The following is a 20,629-nucleotide window of genomic DNA, read 5'->3' as shown; positions in this document are numbered from 1 at the left end:
TTTCACAGTCTGGTGGACCTCTGAAAACGTTAAAGGAATAATTGGTCCAAAAATGAAATCTGTCATTAGTTACTCGCGCTCATGTATTCCGTTTTTTTTCCCCCACAAAAAATAGAAGACCTAAAGAATATTCCCACAGCTCATCTATACAACACAACGGTGACCACATCTGCCAAGCTCCAAAAAGAAACAAAAATACCATAAAAGTATTATCATATGATGTTTCAGGGCTTGACGTTTACTATGTTGAAATATTTAGGAGCACATTAAGGAACTTTAGGGACGCAATGAAAATTGATGACATTTTTTATACATTTATACAATTCAGTTAAAGCCTTCTGATTAAATTAATAATCAAAGTCTTTCCATTCCCTCTAAATGACATTTCTTACACTATTTAAGACATTTAAGGCTTCAAATTTCACAAAACTGACTTTTTACTTGTTCTAATCCAATACATGCTCATACAATTTCTTTTTTTAACACATCTGTTTTTAGTCACAAATGCAAGTGAAATATTTGCACTGCCTAAGCCGGTGTTTGTCATTTTGAAAATATGTGGCCATGTTCACTATAAAATGTAGGATGAACACACATCACATAAAACAAAACAAAACAAAACAAAATACAATACAATACAATACAATACAATACAATACAATACAATACAATACAATAAAATAAAATAAAATAAAATAAAATAAAATAAAATAAAATAAAATAAAATAAAATAAAATGCAGGAATCCAGGTTTTGAATTACATGAGGCTGAGTAAATAGTAGCAAGACTTTTATTATTGGGTGAACTACACCTTTAAACAGGGAAGGACATGGAATCCTTCTCTGCTTTCATATCTGTTTACTTGAAGAGTGATGGCTGACCTCCGCATGACAGAAGCTCCTCCCGCTCCTTGCTCTGACACGCCGGCCTTAGGTGACTAAGAGAGAAAAAGAATCTGAAGGGAAAGAGCAGAGCAGGAGGAGGAGGCGGATGGGAGCAGAGCCATAGCAGCACCAACACCTAATCCCCTCCTCCTGAGATTTTATTGGCAACTCTAGCAGAGAATGGCAGACACCCATTATAACTTAACACATCAAAATGGCAATGTGGCACACGTAGAAAAGGCCACACGAAGACAAACACAGCGGCCCTCGCTTTATCTGCTGTGAGCTCGCAGACAAATGCTGCATCAATTTGGCCAGCAACAATCGATTCGCTCTCTTCTCTCTCCCTCTCGCTCTCTCTATCCGTCTCTGTTCTCTTAACTTTGAGAAGACAAGGCTTCACATGACAATGCAATTAAAATTTCCTAGCAGAACTTACATCCCTGATATTTCTGATTATAGCATTCAACCTGTTGCTCGGAGACAAGTATCAAAGTCACAAAGTGACAGCTGGCTGCATATTGCATGAAACCGTGCCATGGTCACCATTTTTTTTTTTTTTGCCCTTTCCCCTTTCATTTGCAAAGTGAAACAAGGCTTCCCGCTGAGTCTGGCCCTCCCCTTACTTATCAGCATGCACAGGACCAGGCTTTGAACCCCAACACTGTTTCTCAATTTCACATGCACACACACTGCTACTCATTTTAATATATTTGAATATGGATCACACTGCTCCGTTTCATATCACGGAAAAAAACAAGGAGGAAAATAAAATGCAAATCACCTAGATGTAAAGGAAAGGTCACATCTAAAAAACAGTTAGACGGAAGCGATACAAACTTGTCCCAGTGCTACATAAGTTGGCGATTCATGTACATAATTATTTCAAAATCTGCTTCATAAGTATGAGGGAGTGGGGTAAGACGTGTCATTGGGTAACCGTCCTAGTAATTATGGTCATTTGGCCATATATTTAGAAAGAGACAATTAAATGCCCTTGTATTGTGATGCATAGCCTATACTATAATATACATACTCGCACAAAAGTAGCCTACTATAAAATAAAATGTGTTCATATTTTTTATTTAAAATAAAATCAATAACTCCACAAACCACTTGACACAGTACTGTCACCTGTAACATGTAAGTTGCAGTCTTACTGTAGCATCGCTGAGATACTATTATAGTTTTTGTTATTATTTGGAATCAGATATTCCTGTTATTTATATTTAGGAATGTTATTTTAGCCAGTTTTATCAAAAAATTTGTTTTTATTCATTTTTAGTTATTTTAACACATTTTGACATGTTAAATAAAATGTTGCCTTAAAAATGAACTTCTTAAATTACGAAAATATTATATTTTATTATGGAAATATAATAACCCTGATAAGATGTCACTGAACCACTTATTTAATTTCTTTGGCACTATGTTGATAACCGCATTTTTTTTTTTATTCATTAGATACCAGTTACCCTGTAATAAAAATTAGGAGCATTAGTTTTCCTGCTATCTCATTTCTCCTTGCCTAGAGGACAATTTGAGTAAAATGACACAGCTTACCCCACTCTACACGACCAAACTATAAATATAACGGACCTCAAGATTTTGACTTCCCTGATGGTGTCCTTAAGGTCTGTCTCACAAGACTAATGGATTCTCACAGCTGGCTGATGAGTGGTGTGATTCCTTTCACCTCCTATCAAGGTATACCGTTTCACACGTTTCAACATAAAAAAAAAATAATAATAATAAAAAAAAAGGACTATCACGGCCTGCTGCAGCGGTTCACCACTACTAAAATGTATTTAAAAAATTATAAATAATAATAAAAATTTGAATGATATTTGAATGAAAAAAATTATATTGTTAATAATAACAACAACTGCAACAATAACAAAAATAAGTAATAATAATAATAATAATAATACCTTGATGCAATAGCGGAATTACAGTCTGGCACAACAACCGATAATAAAATATGACCCAGTTTACCTATTTCAATTCATATGAGGGACTAGTTGGCATGAAAGGAGCAGCTTATATTGTCATCGTGGCATTTCAGCATGCAATGCAGCAACTCAATATGAGTGCGCAGATATAGACAGAACCCGTGAAGACAAAAAAAAAAAAAAAATTCTATATATATTAAAGAACCCAGCCGCCAAAGTGTGACTGGACCTCCTTCAACTTGGTAAATGATTCAAGCTTACAGGATCAACAACAGCCCTTGTGTGTTGTGTGATCCCTACCGGAGATGATTTGATTTGTGTGGGTGGGGTGTCAGGCAATACACTAAGTCATGATTGAGAAACTTGATAAGGACCTTTCTCCCCCTATCCTGTGATTTGAAAAATGTCACGCACCTGATCTCAATTTTGCACATGACATGCGCCACCAGCCACAAAGGTCAGAGCAAGTTTGGGGACTGCCGTCTTATTGATAACCACAGCAAACATGAAAAATGGGATTTGAAATGATCCGCCATCTGTTTTAACTAGCACAAGCTGCTACTTACATCATAAGATAATTACAGTATATAAAAAGGCTGATCTGTGAAGCAGGACTCCGCTGGAGCGCAGTGCGGTAAGCAAGGTAGTGTCTAAAGCAGCCTGGGAGAATGAAGGAGCGGTAGGCAGACATGATATTTACAAGAACGTACCTTTGACTCCACCAAAAGTCCACCTTGTTGTCCTACTGGCTGTCAGTGATATGAACAAGGATGAACCATAAGGATCAGGCCAGTATTTTAGAGTTCTACTTGCTCTTTTCGTTGAAAAAAAAAAAAATACTTTGCATTTTAAATAGTGACATTTTCATTTAATTTAATGAAATCTCATGAATCTTATCTAGCATTTATTATTTAATCGTAAAATATTAGATGCAGCATATCCTTCTTTTTTAGCCTATATTAATAAGCTTTAATTTAATCAATATACATTTAGTGGTCACAAATTCATCTGAGTCTTATTGGGAAGATATGCATTTATCAAATCTTGTTAAGAAGCCTCTATTATTTCACATTAGGATTATTTGGCAAACCTCACATGTTCTCAGTCACCCCCATGCACTAACCACAGTGGCTAAAATGACATAAACAGCATTTAGCTGGCAAGGCTGTAATAAATTGCTGCATTCGAGGCGAGCAAGTGGATCGTGAGCTTGGGAAATCTTATGGGGGCAGCTGATTTTACATATAAAGTGCCGGATATTACTTTCATTAGATTCATATTTTTTTAATCATTATTTGGCACTTCAGTCATTTAATTGTGCTCAGAGTGACTTCTTTAGTTGTGGTTAATCATGGCTCAGTTAAGGCCTGTTTCTCATTGCAACAGCAGCTGAGTGCTGCACTGTGGGATGTTATTGGGAAACTACAGTGCTAAACAAAGGTGGCTTGCAATACATTTCCCCCACACAGAGCGAGATTTTAATAACTCCACCAATGTGGAGACAAATATTGCTGCGAGATAAGACGCTGCAGGTGGTTAGACACCATGTTTATCACTGACACTTAACGAGCACACAACAAATAACAACAGTAAAAATGATATTGCTCATTAAAGGATCATTTTTCAAAACATTAAAAAAAAAAGTATCATGAATGTTTCTGCGAAGCCATTAAAATAAAGGGTAAGCGGTGGCATCATGCGGCTCACAGAAACTTCGAAACATTTTAAGAAGAACGTAGATTGTGAAGTCTAATGGTAAAGAAAAAAAAAAGAAGCGGGGACAAAATAAGATGGAATTGGGCCTGTAAATGCTTTTGTTAGCGGCCAATAGAAAGCACTCAAGCACAGACAAGTTGTAATTCGGTTTCCTTTCACAGCTCGAGCCAAATCCAGGTCATCTCCTGTATGAGGTTTGCTTTTCTTCAGCTGTCTCTCACCTCTGCCTGACTGCAAACAACAGACAGCCTGAAAATTGCCAACATCCACTCTTATCTAGTTGCTCTCATGGAAATGAGTGACAGAACATAAAACAGTTGGGATTAAAAAGGGCAAAGACATCCATGATGAGTCTAAATTGTGATGTTTTGCATGGCCAATGCCATTGCCGTGTGTCAAAAAAGGAATCTTTATGTCCTTGTTTCTTCCGAGAGAACAATCTTTTTTCATTGGATGGAAGTGGTTTTTGAAAAAGTAATTAGGAGGAGGAAAAAAGGTGTCTGTCAGATTCCTTTATAAGCATACCTCTCAATGATTTTAAGACACAAAAACTTGGCCACCCATTCAAATGGGCATTTACTGGCTAAAGGGCCTGGATTTAAAAACCAGACAACTAAATAAGACATCTGTGCACATGTAAACAAATGTCAACAGCCTATTCCAATATCTCCTGATGGCTCAGTTTGTGGAAGCTAACCAGCCTGAATCAACCTCTCTTCAGAAAATGGGGAGGAGGGACTACCACAAATAAATAGATTTGGAACTATGGATTTTAGTAGCAATGCTTGTTTAAAATAATAATAATAATTCTACAACACTATGTCTGTATACATATGACTGTTTTGTTGTGATCCATGTGCAACAGTACTGCAAACCTGGCCCAGGTTGCATCCATTATTACATTCTATTTATTCCAAAATAAATGGGGTCACCATCAACAACAGCAAAAGTGTGCTTTCATGGAGCACTGGAACTAAATTGGAGCACCACCAAATCAGTCCTCAACAAGTAAAAACTGGTTTCACCTTTAAGTGAACATAAAACAGCACACAGAACCCAATTTACTTCCATAATGTGTCATATTGAATGAAACAAGTTATTCAAAGAGAGAAAAATGTTGGCTGTGACTCGGTTTTAACCATCAGCAATTGATTCGATTGTGAAAAGTGGGCGCCAAATAAAACCATTCCGTGATGCAAGCTTGCGGTTGATTTTACAGGACTACATTCCTCCGGAAAACCAGTAAAAAAAAAAAAAAAAAAATCTATGAATTAATAACAATTTTGACTTCAAAGAAATGTGACAATCAATCAATGACTGTTGTTTTAGTTCGATTAAAAACAAATAACAAGAGTCTTGAGTCAGCTAAGGTGCGGAGTCAAAATTATGTAAGGAAAGCGTACTGCACTATTACTGTAAGCTATTTATCGAGTGCTGCAGAAAGTTGTTAGGATGAGGTTCTTTTGTCTTGCAAATAACCTCCAAGGAAAAGGTTTGACGTTGGTACGGTTTAGTCATGCATGTCATCTGAAGAACTACAGCATTATCTTTTCATTCATCAATTCATTTTCATTTCCCTTTATTGTTTTGCCTCCAGATGTCCCCCTGATAAAGCCTCTCTGAGATTTGTCACATCTGGTAAACACTCTAATATAACACTGCTTGTTTGTTCACTGCAGCATTCAGAGAGATTCAGTGAAAAAGAAACATTGTGTCTGGATATTCCAAGTTGTTTCAAACCTATTTGATTCTGACAGCTTTTGACAGGTCGGACTCAAAAGCTCTATCAGGCTACCAGGTGGAAATACGAAATGGTAAGATGAAGGTGGAGGGGGTGGAGGGATGTAGGGGAGTCAATAATGAGACACGCTCCTTCACACCCATGGAGATCTTGGCGGGGGGAGAGCAGCCACATTAAAGTGCTTTCAAGAAAGAAGAAAAAAGAAGAAAAAAAATCTGGCCTCAACCTGTCCAACAATCCCAGCATGCCGAGAGGTTGACAGTGACAGGACATATTTCTTGCCTGGCAAACAGCATTATTTTCATTTTCTGCTGCATTGTCGACTCTCATCCAGGTGAGCTGTCAGTATTTCTAAGCAGAGCAGTCAGCCTCTCTGCACGTGTCCATCCATGTCTGCGTACCTGCACTGCTGGACAGAAAATGAAAGAGGGGGGCTGCCACATCTCTCCGATATTCTAACAGGCCAAAAAAAAAGGGGGAAGAGGAATAAAGAAACATTTCATAAAAGTCATCACTCATGCAGGACAGCTGGGGCAGACAGGCCTGCTTTCTGCTCCTGATATGCCCTCTGACAGACTGTCTTCTCTTCCAGCCAGCCTGTTGTGTAGCGGAGAGGACATCCTGCCCTAAAGAGTCAGTCTCACCTTGACTGCAAAACAAATACAAGAAGAGTAGCCCCCTTCACTGGACATTAAGCGGTCATCACATCATGTGCGGGCTGCCGGAGTCAGACACAACAGAAGATGGGTGATGGCTAACGCAACACAATGAAAGAGTGAAACGTCTTGGTTTGAAACTACAGGGCCATGAGTGGGGAATCAACATACACATCAAGTATATCAATCCAAAAAAACAGATATAGATAAAAAAAAAAATTTAAAAAAAAAGATGGCACTATCCTTGGATCTTATCTTTGGTCCTCCAGGAAAACAGGATCTGTACAGATTCAGTAAAATGGTAAAACTCTCTTACTAGATTTTTTTTCCCTCTCAGATGTTCACTTTGCTTTTAATCTAAAGTGCAAGAATCAGTGTGTGTGTGGTATGTGTGAGAGTGCTGCCCTGAGCATCTTAATCCAGACATGTTTGGCATGCATGTATGTGTGGTGCTGATAAGGCCAGCATTTTTGGAGAGCTGAGCCAAAGCGTCAAATGTAGGGCACATCTCCATGGACTGATCTGCAGGGGGAAAGAATTCTGTAGGTGTGACAGAAGAGAGAAAAAAATAGAGAGAAGGGGGCACACCTAATTACAGGTGAAGTCTATAGACTCTATGTACTAACAAATAACAATACTTTATTAATCTAGGTTCATGTTAATTTCTACATATCATAATACATTTTGTAACATTTTAAGCATAAATTAACATTAATGTATTAAAGGGGTAGTTCATCAAAAAATACAAATTCTGTAATTAATTACTCACCCTCATGTTGTTTCAAATCTGTAAGACTTGTTCATCTTGGAACACAAATTAAGATATTTTTGATTAAATCTGAGAGCATTCTGACCCTGCATAGGCAGCAACACAACTCACACGTTCAAGGCCCAGAAAAGTAGTAAGGACATCGTTATAATAGTCCATGTGAAATAAGTAGTTTAATTTATAAAGCTGTGAGAATATTTTTTATGTGCAAAAAAAGCAAAAACAATGACTCTATTCAACAATTTCTTCTCTTCTGTGTCAGTCTTTGATGCCCATTTACAAGAGTACCTCAATGCACACCAGTAGGTGGTGAAAAATATTTTAGAAGTTAAAGTTTTCACCAAACCAAATTGTTCAAAATCACTGTGAACTATGAGCGAGTCATTGATTCATTCAGGAATGATACCCAACTGCTGCATGTTGCTCAGAGATCTAATTGGTTAAATCTGCTGTGGCTTTGTTTAAATTTGCATTAGTCATAACATGAATGTGCTCTTACATTACAAGCATGCATTCTTGACATATGGCATTATAATAAAGCCATAAAATTAAATAAAACTACAACAAAAACTGCAAAAAGGGAACACTAGCCATGCATATAAAAGAATTAAGTTTACGCATCATCATGTCCAAATCATATCCTATAACCGAAGGCACAGAAAAATAAAGATCCCACATTAAAATTATCACGGTAAAAGAACCTCTTCCATTTATTCAACAGATCATTTTTATATGAGCGAGAAAGAGAGAGAGAGAGAGAGAGAGAGAGAGAGAGAGAGAGAGAAATCACTTGTTTTGCAATTCATGTGAAAAAGTTATTTTGGAATATGCAATGCAACCATGAGAGAACACAGTACTGAGCTCATTACGTAGAAAAAGAAAAAAAGTGCATAATATATACAAATTCATATGTCCCCCCGTCCCATTCTTTTTTTCCTTCGGTTGGACTCCAAACTACTTTGCCCGTGGCTGTGCCATATACTGAATAGATTTATGAGCACTTTTGTGTCATATTTCCCCTTGGATTGTCCGTCTGCCTTGGCATGGAGTCACAATGGTGGCTTGAGGCAAAAAGTTGGTGGCCCCTTCTTTAGTGGGGTGCTGAGGATGGGTTTACCAAGGCAGATTTGTCAATAACAGTCGCTCCAGGCTTCCCCGGCTCTATTAGCGAAGGTCAGAGGTGGAAAAATACCAACATAAAGGAGAACCCATTCTCGATCTCGACAGAATCATCATTACCAATTGCCTGCTCGTGAAGGGGACTGCATTAAGCAGGAAATTGTGGGCAACATCTACAACGCGGATGGGTTGATACTGCCATCTCAGTTCATCCGCAATATACGCTTTATGCCTATAAAATGGAAGCTGCCTTTGTTGACACAAACACAATTTAACAGCACTATTCGGCGAGATGACAGGATAAATCAAGGCCACTCTTATATATGTCAGTCAGGTAATGAGAGATATCAGCCGAACGAGAGGTGAGTATTCCTCTCATTGAGACTCACTCATCCCACATCAGTCAGGGAACAGAGAGCGCCCAAAGCAACATTCAACCTGACCCCATTTAAGGCTTAACTAACAGCAGATATATTTTCAGTGTGTTCCCCCTCGCCGAGACATGCGGCTGAACTCCTGATCCCTGCTTGTTCTTGCTGTCCCCAGGGAAATTATCAATCTTTAATTATCCAGGCCCAGCACCAAGCAGCGGGGTGGGGAACCATGGTGGCAGAGATGATATTCCCACAACGGACCACTCAGCACTGACGGGCAGATAAAATATTGGGCATAAAGCGATACTCTCGCATACTTACATTTGCAGGGTGTCCTTGAACTAGAGGATTCTAGCATCAAGCAAAATCCTTTTTTAAAGTATCTATTTATTTTCTACAGATGGCTTTGAGGATATGCAGCTCAATGTGACCTTGCGAGAGTGAAGGTTCAGCTGCACTTGAGGATGTAAGAATTTCAATGCCTGTAAAAGCACTTGTTTGATTCCTCAAAACGGTTTAAAATGGCTCAAGTTGAGTTCTGGTCAGAATTTAGCACTTAAATAGAACAAGACTGGTTCCGGAAGCTTGGGTTATACAGTATAATGTATAACATACAGGCAGTCAGTCATTTAGCGCGGGATGGGGGGGCTTGTATCATGCTTTTGTAAGTGTTCATTGAAAGCTTTATTTACCACAGGAAAGCTATTTTATTTGCAAGCACACCTGATAGCTATTTTTAATTCTTATTCAATATTATTACTATTATTATTAAATATAAAAAGAGTTACATTTAACAGATTAACAGATCAAAAGTATTGTAAACTGAGTGAATGCCCCCATTGTTCAGAGCTGTAGTAGCGAGTCACTTTGAAAAACTGTTCGAGTCACTGGTAAGAGGCTTTACAGACTCCCTTCTGTACGGCAAACGGCAAAACTCGACACAGCATTTTTTTTTTCCTTTTTCTGCCTTAACATTTTCTGTTGCGCAGCTGAACTGAAGAAAAGCAACAGCACAAGCGATCAAACTAAAGAGATAACAACGGCTTCACGAGTGGAGGCAGGCTTTTGCAAGAGCATTACTCTTGCATACTGAATTGTCTGTTGACATACAGCTTGCACTTCACAAAACAAGGTCTTGACCACAATCATCAAAACGCATTCTTTATGACTGCTGTGCACCAGTTCACTCTAGGATGAAGAACAACTGATATAGAGCGGCAGCTGATTCATGTTGCAGCTCAACACCAGGACAACCTTTCTTGCTCTTATAATTTCCTCTCTTGTCCTAGCTTCGGCTTCCATGAATTATGAGCACACAAAGTTACTAAACAAGACACAGCCATTTAAATTACGGACAAGACAAATAGAACGAAAAAGGGGCAGCACCTGAACAATTACATTGATTCATTTTCCATATGCAGGGTATGATTAATGTTATGGTAACACTTCTGTTATAAGGCAAAGGAATGTATATGAAGGTGGAGCCTTATATGCACATTTATTGTGCATATAAATAAACACACATGCATGTAAATATTTAAGAAAAATATGTTATGTTTATTTATGAAGTATATTTATTTATAATATAAATTACAATTTAGAATTTGTAACATAACAGGTAGAACTGCTACCAGCATCCATCCACAGCTTTTTTTGTGGGCAGGGGGGTGTAACAGAGCAGCCCAGGAGGGATGAACTTCATGAATAAGTAAAGGGGAAAATACAATGCCACTCTGATTTCATGGTCGCTCCCCATGTCCCAGCCCTTCCTTGAGACTCAGCACATTTCTCCCTATCCTCCCAGGATGATCAAAACACATTCTAATTAGCACCGCCCTTGATGGAGGTGGATTTTAATGGATGAGACAGGAAAGTCGAGAGCTCCTCTGCCCAGAGGGAAGCTCGGCCTGGGGAGGCAGGCCATGACCGCTTCTGACCTTTACCTGGGCAACATATTTTTTACAAGCTGGCTGGAACAAAGGTATTAAGGGATACAATCATGTGTGTCAGGAAGCAGTGGCTAGTCGGCATGGGACTGCTAGCACATATCTCCTATCAGATTTTTTTTTTTTTTTATATTAAAAGCAAAAACCATGATTATGTTGCTGAGGTGGATAAAATATTTAAGACATTATAAACAAAACCCCTTTACGTGATTCTGTGCTGCCAGAAAAGATGAAGATTTGTCACCATGATTATCTAGGAGGATGATGTCAGGTCAAATCAAAATTGACATCAAAATTGCATTCTACAACACCCCTTGAGCAATGGATAGATTGCATACAGTAAGAAACTGCACAAGACAGAAGGGGGAGAAAATAAATAAAAACAGACGGAGATAGTGAAAGCATGTTAGACAAACATCCCTCTGAATCACATTAACAGATTCAAGCAAATGCCAAATTGTGACTCGGCTTAAAAGATACATGGGATGATGCAATTATGATTGATTAGTAAACGGTTGCCGTTTCAATTTAAATTTGTCAAGACAGTATTTGGAATTAGCATAACAATGATAGAATACAGGGCAGAGCTGAAATGTTGTATAATGTGATCAAAGCAGAGGTAAGTTCAGAAGAGCTCAACAATAAAGATGCTCCGCTGGCCCACAGCCAGTTGACAGAACTGGTACATGCCCTATTTGGCCAGTGCTGTGTTGCTATACATCTTGCAGTTGGTAAATGTTTGGTTTTCTCTGATATACTGAACATTGCTGCTGCAAATTGCACTGATTTAAACTTGTCACCAAGGTAATGTTACAAAGCTGGCAAACATAATTGGGTTTTGTTGAAATGGCAATAATGACTTGTGACATTCATGTTTAGAATGCACTGAAAATTATAAACCAATCATTAATGTGTTGCATTGCCAGAAATATACAGCTGTCATCACAGCTGTATAATTTACAGCTAGGTGTTAATACAAATCAATCAATCAATCTATCTATCTATCTATCTATCTATCTATCTATCTATCTATCTATCTATCTATCTATCTATCTATCTATCCATCCATCCATCCATCCATCCATCCATCCATCCATCCATCCATCCATCCATCCATCCATCCATCCATCCATCCACAAATTTTGAATTCCTTTCCTGGACTCTTTCTGTTTCACTATCTCTGTGGAGATTTGGGACTGAGGGAAAGGCATTCTGCAGTCACCAATCAAGGAGGAACTAAAGGAAGACAATAACTTTCTCAAGCAAATCAGGCAGAACTGATTGCTGATTGATATTAAGAGTGCCAGTTCCAACATTTGTAAATGGATATGTGATTATTGAATGTGTGCGCGCAACCTTTTGGAACAGATCTTGATGCAACAGGAAGAAATCACCTGATTTGGTCTTCCCTCATGCGTGTCAGGGCAAAGTACACCCGTACACCCAAAGTACCCGAGCGCAGAGATCAGGCAAGAACTTGGGGATGTGATGGGAAGCTTATCAGAACTACATACATTGAGAGGACCATGAGAAGATTCTGGTGTACAATCAGAGTATCCGGGCTTTACACAAAGCTCAAACAGCAGAGATCAGCAGGGTGTAGATCCGTGTGCTCCTGTGGGCACAGGCAGACTGGGACAGGATGGGGCTAGCAGCGCACCAGTGCTCTTGTGTTCTGGTGTGCAACTCTGAAAAAAATGGCTAAAAAAGCCTCTTTGATGGGGAGACAGGGATAAAGTGGAGGAAGTATTATTCTTAAGAGACAAAAATGTACTGTTCTTTGTGAGAAATATGGAGTGAGATACAAAAAAAAGAAGAAAGAAACAGAAAGCCCAAAGGTTAGTTCTGAACAGCACAGAGGAGGGTGAAAAAGAAAAGCCAGAACTTAAGAAAAGAGAGGTAGCAGGAATTACAGAGTATGAGCGGCTCAGGGTTAAGGTGAGCTGTGTTACCATTTTAAAAGAAGAAACTGATTCATGTTCTCTCACCACTTTGACATGAACAGAATGGTCTCCAAAAGATCATTAGCTAAAACTGAATTATTCATTCATGACTGCTTCAACCAGGTGGGACATCTGTATGCAATGCATTACATGTAAGATTGCCAGGTAACGGCTAAAAGTTGATTTAGAAAATCCATGTAAAATATATTTTTTCACAGTATTTCATTTTCAGCATTAGTTTGCCATTAAGCATAATTAGCTTTGATGTAATGGTCAAAAGTTAATATTTACAGTTTATGGGAATCTATTATCACGCCGTGTAATATATAATGTGTTATATATAAATATAATTCGAATTTACACTTTAAAATTCACACTATATATATATATAAATAAAACGGTGGCATTCTTTAAAATTAATTATAATTGTTAACACATATATAGCGGGGTGGCCTATCTTGCTGTAAGATTCTCACAGAGCTGACACCGGCTTACAGTGGTATTCACACTAATTAACTAAATCGGAGCCACAAACTGCTTAACTCACTCCAAATTAGACAAAGACCACGCACAAAGGACCGATTCTCTCTGAAATGTGTCTCTTCAAAGAATTAGGCTTGTGCATTCATCCAGCCATCTACCTTGACAAAGATACAGCTGGACTATTCAACAGTGACCACATCCTTCACAACAAAGCACTAAATTACTTTTATTAGATCAGATAAGCAATTAGGTAACTAACAAAGTAAATAAAGCTCAAGGGCTTCAACCAAACAGTTCCGAATGGAATTAAATACAAATTAGCTTATTTACAGGAGAAATTACGCCACTGCTGGGATACGCATGCCTGTATTTTTGTTTTTCCCCTGACGGAGACGAACACAGACAGACAGACATTGAGAGTGACAATAATACGGGAGATTATTGCATTCACTGAGGGTCTTCATTTCCAAATCTGTTCGAAATGAATGAGAGTTAAGAAGCCAGATATTTAAATTTGCAGAAATCTCCCTCAGCATAGTGGGAAGCACTAAAGCTCTTAATCACTGCAAGCCATAATAAGAATCCATTCGACAATGTCAGAACGGCTGTGTGAGACTCTGCACCCATCCCTGCTAAGCTACCTCCCCATTTGGACTCTTAACCTTTCTTGACGGCCATACTGTGGAACATATGGGCCCCTTGCGTTTCATTATAGTTCTTTCATCAACCCTCAGAACTGCTTTGCACCATTCTAATGAAACTTGTCTATTCGCAGCATTGGAAACGGCTGGATTTACACATAGCAGAAGGATTAAGAAAGGTTCTTTGGCCATTAACTAATTTTATTTCATTCTCTGCAAAAGCTCTAATTATAGTCTGTGGGGCCAATTGCGTCCAGTCTCCTGGGTTGATCTCTGTAACATTAGTTCATCTAATTCAAGCCATAAAAAGCCTCAAAGCTCACGGCTTTAAAGAAGACCACAGGAGAAAAGCAATAAAGGATTTGTCGAACACCATAAAGCAGCGTGATTTAGATAGATAGAGTGAGGTATATATATGAGGGTAAATATCTCAAGGTCACACCTGATAGAGGCCGAAACTTTTCCAAAGGATGCCGCTGATATCAGTAGATTAGGAGTCATAATGTCTTCAAAAACCAAAGCTGGTTGTTCAGTTAACCAGGCTTAACACATTTAAAGGGAATTATGTTAAAATATTAAATATAATAACTGTTTATGGGTGGGAAGAAACAAAAGGATAGACTTCTTGATCATGATAAAGTGCATCTTTATCTAGACTGAAACAAACATGCGGCTAAACTGAATTACATGGCATTATTACCAAGACTTCCAAACTGACAGTAATAACGCCAACACAAACATGCAAGAAAATTGAGTCATTTTACTATAATATCACATTGTGCCTTAACAGCAAGCAGACAGAAAAGGTTGAAAGAATTGAATTCCTGATAAAAATCCCTTTATTTTCTATCAAAAAGAACTTTCTGTGTTGTATGGACACTCTATATTTAACTGAAGTAGCTATTGTAGGGAACAATTTGAACTTTGCTTTAAAAAAGAAAATAAACAAAATAACACTGCAACTATCATCAATGCTAATCCTCTGTTCTAACTCTTATTTGTATGCAGTTCTATAGGGAGAAAAAACAAATCATATGACTCACAGTCATTTTCATTATGTCAAGCGCTACAACTGTATTAGTGTCCTGATATAACTGGAGGTTTAGTCACATAAAATGCTCCACAATACTGCAAAGACTATAAATGCAAATAAAATCAGACAAATAAACCATAATAATCATTTACAACAATTATATTGTGCTCCACTAAATAAACCCTGTAAAAGTAAGAAAGCATTTTCATTTAAACATACTGCCACATGATTGACCAAAAAAAAAAAAAGGAAAAAAAGTACATAAACATATATTCTTACCCTTGCTGGCACTTTCAACATGCTGAAGCTCATCGGGAAACTTCAGGACCTCAGGATACTTTTCTTCACATTTCTCGGCCAGAAAGTGCAGAAGAGTTGTATTCTGGTCTGTCGACTTGGTGTCACGAAGCTGCAGAGAAAATATTTCGAAATGAGTCACGAAATTGCAGGTAATACAGTCATTTTAATGATTAAATATTTAAGTAAGCCACAACTTAGAATAAACTATTAATGTACATCAATCAGCTATCAGAAAGATATACACACAATATATACAACGGCTGAATGATTAAATAAAGACAGACAGACAGAGACAGATAGACAGATAGACAGATAGATAGATAGATAGATAGATAGATAGATAGATAGATAGATAGATAGATAGATAGATAGATAGATAGATAGATAGATAGATAGATAGATAGATAGACAGGATAACATCAATATATGTATGCGTTGTCGACAGCACTTCAAGTTGTTTGTGCAGAAATCTGACAAATAGGCATGTCAATAAAGTTGAAATTGGTTGGAGCAGAGTGCACAGAGGCATATTTCCCCCTGTTTACTTATTTACCACGTTTAATTTGAAAATAAGCTTTCTCCCCCAAACCACAAGCGTTCTTTGTACAAGATTAAGGTGACATGAAAGAAATGAAATATTGAGATCAATACACACCGCTCACACTCTTGCTGAGGGCTGCTGTAGTGTACGCAATAAACTGCCTGATTCTCATCTTAATATCAGCTCATATCAAGGATCAGATAAACTGGACCAGAGTTAAACAACTATAAAAAAATATAGATATGATAAACCAAACATGGAGCAGTTTTGCTCTTTCTCTCCCTCTCTTCTTCATTTGTAGGGCCATGGCTGCAGGCCCACATTAAGCAGTGCACTGGGGCTGGGTGACCTCTTCACCCTCTCAGACTCAAAAAGATTGTTTGCTGTCAAGCCTAGACTCCAGGAAGGCTGCTTTCACACAGAAGATGGCTGCTGAGTCCCGCAGCAGAGCCGGGGAAGGCAGAATGAATCCTCAAGCTGGACTGCACAGCAGATGTGATATTAACCTTTACACAAACTGATGGCAAACTTACGACAGCTGGCACATTTCCCCACTACACATAATGTCTCCCATAGGTTTTCTCTTCCAAAATGTCTCTGCGGATAGAGAGGTGAAGAATTGGTTTTCTGCTGGAAAAATGTGCCAGGTACAATGAGGTAAATTAATAAATGGATGCAGTCTTTTGCCTCTTATCGCTTCATAAATTGTAACGGGTGTATTTGTCTTAAATGTGACCGCAGCATCGGACCAAATATAATATAAAAGTCACAAGAAAACAAACATCAGGCATAACTATAACTCTGATCATGTGTTTTTATTTAAAGGTGACGTGATGGATACACGAATAGCTTTCCTCTTTAAAAAGATATACAGATATACATGGATATACATGCATTTAGTTATTTTACAGCTTTTTGAATAATGTTTAATTACACAATAAAACGTGTGGTAGTTTTTCAAAATAAAATGAAATACAATGATATTATCACAATCCCACCAATCATCTAAGAGCTTGCCAGACTGACAAAGTGCTTACAGTGTTGTTTGTAAAAGTGAAGGTGGAAACACTCATGTAAATCTAAACTGTTTTTGGCTCAATAAACCTTGACTAACACCTACACACCTGACCATCAGGCTGTCAACGTTGACAGAGTCCCTTGCCAGCCAGCTGCTGGGTCGTGAGTGGATGCTGATGTTTCATTTAATAGCAGGCAGAGATGAGATAAGCCTCCTCTGCCTGAAAAGCTGACAGGAGTCTCTCTCCCCCGCTGCATTGCATTACGGCCCATCCAACGTACGTGGCCCATCTTCCCTAATGATCTGGGATTAGTTAAATGATATGCACACCGAAGGATTCATTTATCATTTTGAGATGCAAACAAAGGCGATATATTAATCTAAGCACATCGTGACGTATAATTACCTATTCAAAAGGGTCTCAGAGATCAATAAAGCTTTTAGCCCTGCAAGGCCTTTGTATCCTTTGCAAAGTGAGAAAGCCTTCCAATTGTTTCCAGGTAGGATGAATTGCTGTGAGCTCAGACTGGAGGAGTCACAATTGATTAATCCATTAGGAAAGCATAATTTAGCCCCTAGCTTTACAGCCCTTTTAGTGGTATTTATCTATTTATCAGAGAGAACTACTGCACACTTTTCCACATCTGCCACACTAGAGGAATCCCAGCAAAAAGTCCAGCAAATAATCCATGAATTATTATCGGAATTTCCTGTGGAGTGTTTTCATTTGAAAATGCCACTGTGTTCCAGGATCCATTAGATAAATCGCTTCCAATTTCTCTCAGAGAGATTGGCAATAAATGAGAGCAGACATAGAGACATGCCTCAGCTGCAATCTCCAATATAATACAATACACGCAGCACCTCACAGAGTCTCGCTGCTAAAGATGAAGCAAGGAAAACATAACATAGCAACACCAGATCCTAAATGCTGGTTTATTTTCTTCTGGAATGACCCTTTCTTCTACGCAGCTGGCTGTCTAAAATCAATATTGGTTTACAAGGATTGGAACAAGAAACAGAGCACCGAAAAACAACAAGAAATCTAAGCAAACAAACACGGAGGTCTTCCTTTTCCCTTTAACCGAGACTGAACCCATGCGGCGCTCACACGCTATCGATGAGGAGCGCAACGTTCGCTGCTGTTTCTGTGAAAGCTGTTGTTTTGTGCGCATTATTAAACAGTGTGTGCACATTCTCAATAAATACAGGTTGAGCTTAAAGTCTGCGCCGTTGCAAATTACATATCTCCATTTTGATCTACTGACGCCTTCATTAAGGTGGAAGTAATTGTGAATGCTCTGGTGCATATATCAAAACGGGACCAGTTGCTCTTGGGCTGCCAACACTGCATCCGATTCCTAATGTTGTTTTCTTTATTTAAACAGAATTAAGTTTTGCACCCGCTCAGCCACGGGGTGTTTACCAATCAGCCAGCACTGAGCTGCTAATGCGCAGAACAGCGACAGAGCAGGCGGAGAGATAATGCACTTTAAAGGCTTTTCCATCCAACGCTGACGACCTCAGCATGCGTACTGCATGCCTGCCTCCTCTGATTTCCACAGCTATCACACGAAACAAGCCTCACACAGTCTATGTCTTTTAAGAGGAAAAAAAACCTTAACCTTAGGAAAAAATTAAATAAAATATAAAATCCTTAAATCTTCCAACACGTTAACTAACTTTGTGCTAGTTTTATTTGATTTATATTTGAAGATGTACCGTACACCATAATGATGCCATCTTTAGGATGCCACCATCAGGTTGAAACTGATAAGTCTGATCTAGTCATATAATTATAGTGTTTCATTAATGTTTTAAATCCGTTTATTTTTATATTTTTGATTTTCATTTTACTTTGAACGTTTTAGTAATTTTGTTGTTTTGTCATTTTAGTAGTCAGTTTTTATTCTCGATTCTATTTCAGTCAACAGAAATCAGAAAACAAAATATTTAATCGTAATTAACACTCAATTAAAAACCATCTGTGCAGAGTTGTTTCCTTCTTTTAGCATTGCCAGAACATTTAACACATTTAAAATGTTTCATGTTACATAGCGTATATTTTAAGAAAATCTTGACAAGAACACTTTTCTCAAGTTATTAAACTAAATTTTGCATGGCTGAAACTGGAATCGCTTAAAATAAAAGGAGCTTCTAAACTTCAGATCAGAATAGGTCATTTTTACAATATCATGACAGATGCAACTTTCAGACTGATGCCACATGTGTATCTGGGGGAAACAAATGAAATACATTTTAGGCTCTGCAAAGGAATTGATTTTTGAATTGCATTAGTTATTTATATCTCATGCCATTAAATGATACTACTGAAGTCGTTGGTGCTCACTGCTCCAATCTACATTCAATAAAAAAGGCTGTTTTGCACCTTGAAACTGTGCAATATGACAGTCCTCCAGTGATGTTGAAAGATTTAAGTGGCAGTTATTATTGCCAGACTTTCAGTGCTAATCACATCAGCCTAATGGCCAGTGAAGGGAATACCAAATGAGGGTGAATATGTAATGACTTGCACGAAATCCAAGACTGCAATAATTAACATGGACATGCGAGGAACATTATATTGGTCTCATTTTCAATGGACACGTAATAGCAAGGTTCATTACACAAGAGCCCGAATAATGTCCTGAAAATTTCCAGCAATCGAACCACAAGGGTTTTCATGAAATGGCATGTTCAATTGATGCTCAATCTTTCTGTGAATAACATGTTTAAAGATTCAGATATTTATTGACTGCGGCTGGACCTCTCGTCTTCATAATTTGACAATAAAGACACCTCAGTGGCACTTGTTGCAACGGACAATGGCTTTTCTACCTCCTGTGGATTATAATAAGGTTGGCAGGAGTGACTTCTGCAACATTCTGCCAGTTTTAACCACTGCCACTCAACTGTCTGAAACCATGTGACAAGAATCAAACAAAAGAAACACACAGGAATGAATGACAGGGGTATGTTAAAACAATCTCATGTGAAAAATCACCAAGGGACGGGTGGGTTGGAACGGGAATAGAGAGGGAGGGCAAGAGTGAGCGTCTGCTGGTGTCTCCACGTCAATGCACCGGCAACTTGTTCGTAATCATTCCCCACTGCGACTGCACTGCTGCTGGAGATGCATGCTGAGAGAGCTAATTAGCACGGCCCTCCACACTGTGTCCGTTCCCCCTCACACACCCCGCAGCCAAGCTTCCCCACATCCCTTTCACACGTGTGAGGATGCAGCACGCTCACACTTTCATTAGATGGGGATCAATCATCTGCTCACATTGGGTAATCACAATTTAATTTCATGCATTTCAAATTTTAATTTGTTTATTATTACGCCCCAAACTGTCATTACAGAAAGCCGCTACTGTGCAGGTTTGTTTTCATCTGCCAAGTAAGATCAGCACTATGCGGAGAGAAAGAGACAAAATATCTGGGTACATTCTCCATGCCGTGAAGGAGCAGACGTCTGAGGTCTAAGGTTTGTATGATTCAGCTCATGGAAAC

The 20,629-nt window shown here is 38.4% G+C and overlaps 1 protein-coding gene across 1 annotated transcript in view; it reads right to left on the bottom strand.

The window, feature by feature from the left end:
* The window catches only part of diaph2 (diaphanous-related formin 2), a 393,291-nt gene that overhangs the window by 112,927 nt on the left and 259,735 nt on the right, over nucleotides 1-20,629 (bottom strand). The window contains exon 24 of the mRNA XM_059515857.1: nucleotides 15,537-15,666. Coding sequence (XP_059371840.1) covers nucleotides 15,537-15,666 — 130 coding nt within the window. The remainder of the gene's footprint in view (nucleotides 1-15,536; nucleotides 15,667-20,629) is intronic.

Source organism: Carassius carassius, chromosome 29 (genome assembly GCF_963082965.1).
Source record: "Carassius carassius chromosome 29, fCarCar2.1, whole genome shotgun sequence".
In the NCBI taxonomy this organism is placed as follows: Eukaryota; Metazoa; Chordata; class Actinopteri; order Cypriniformes; family Cyprinidae; genus Carassius; species Carassius carassius.
This window is presented reverse-complemented; position numbering and strand designations above follow the sequence as displayed.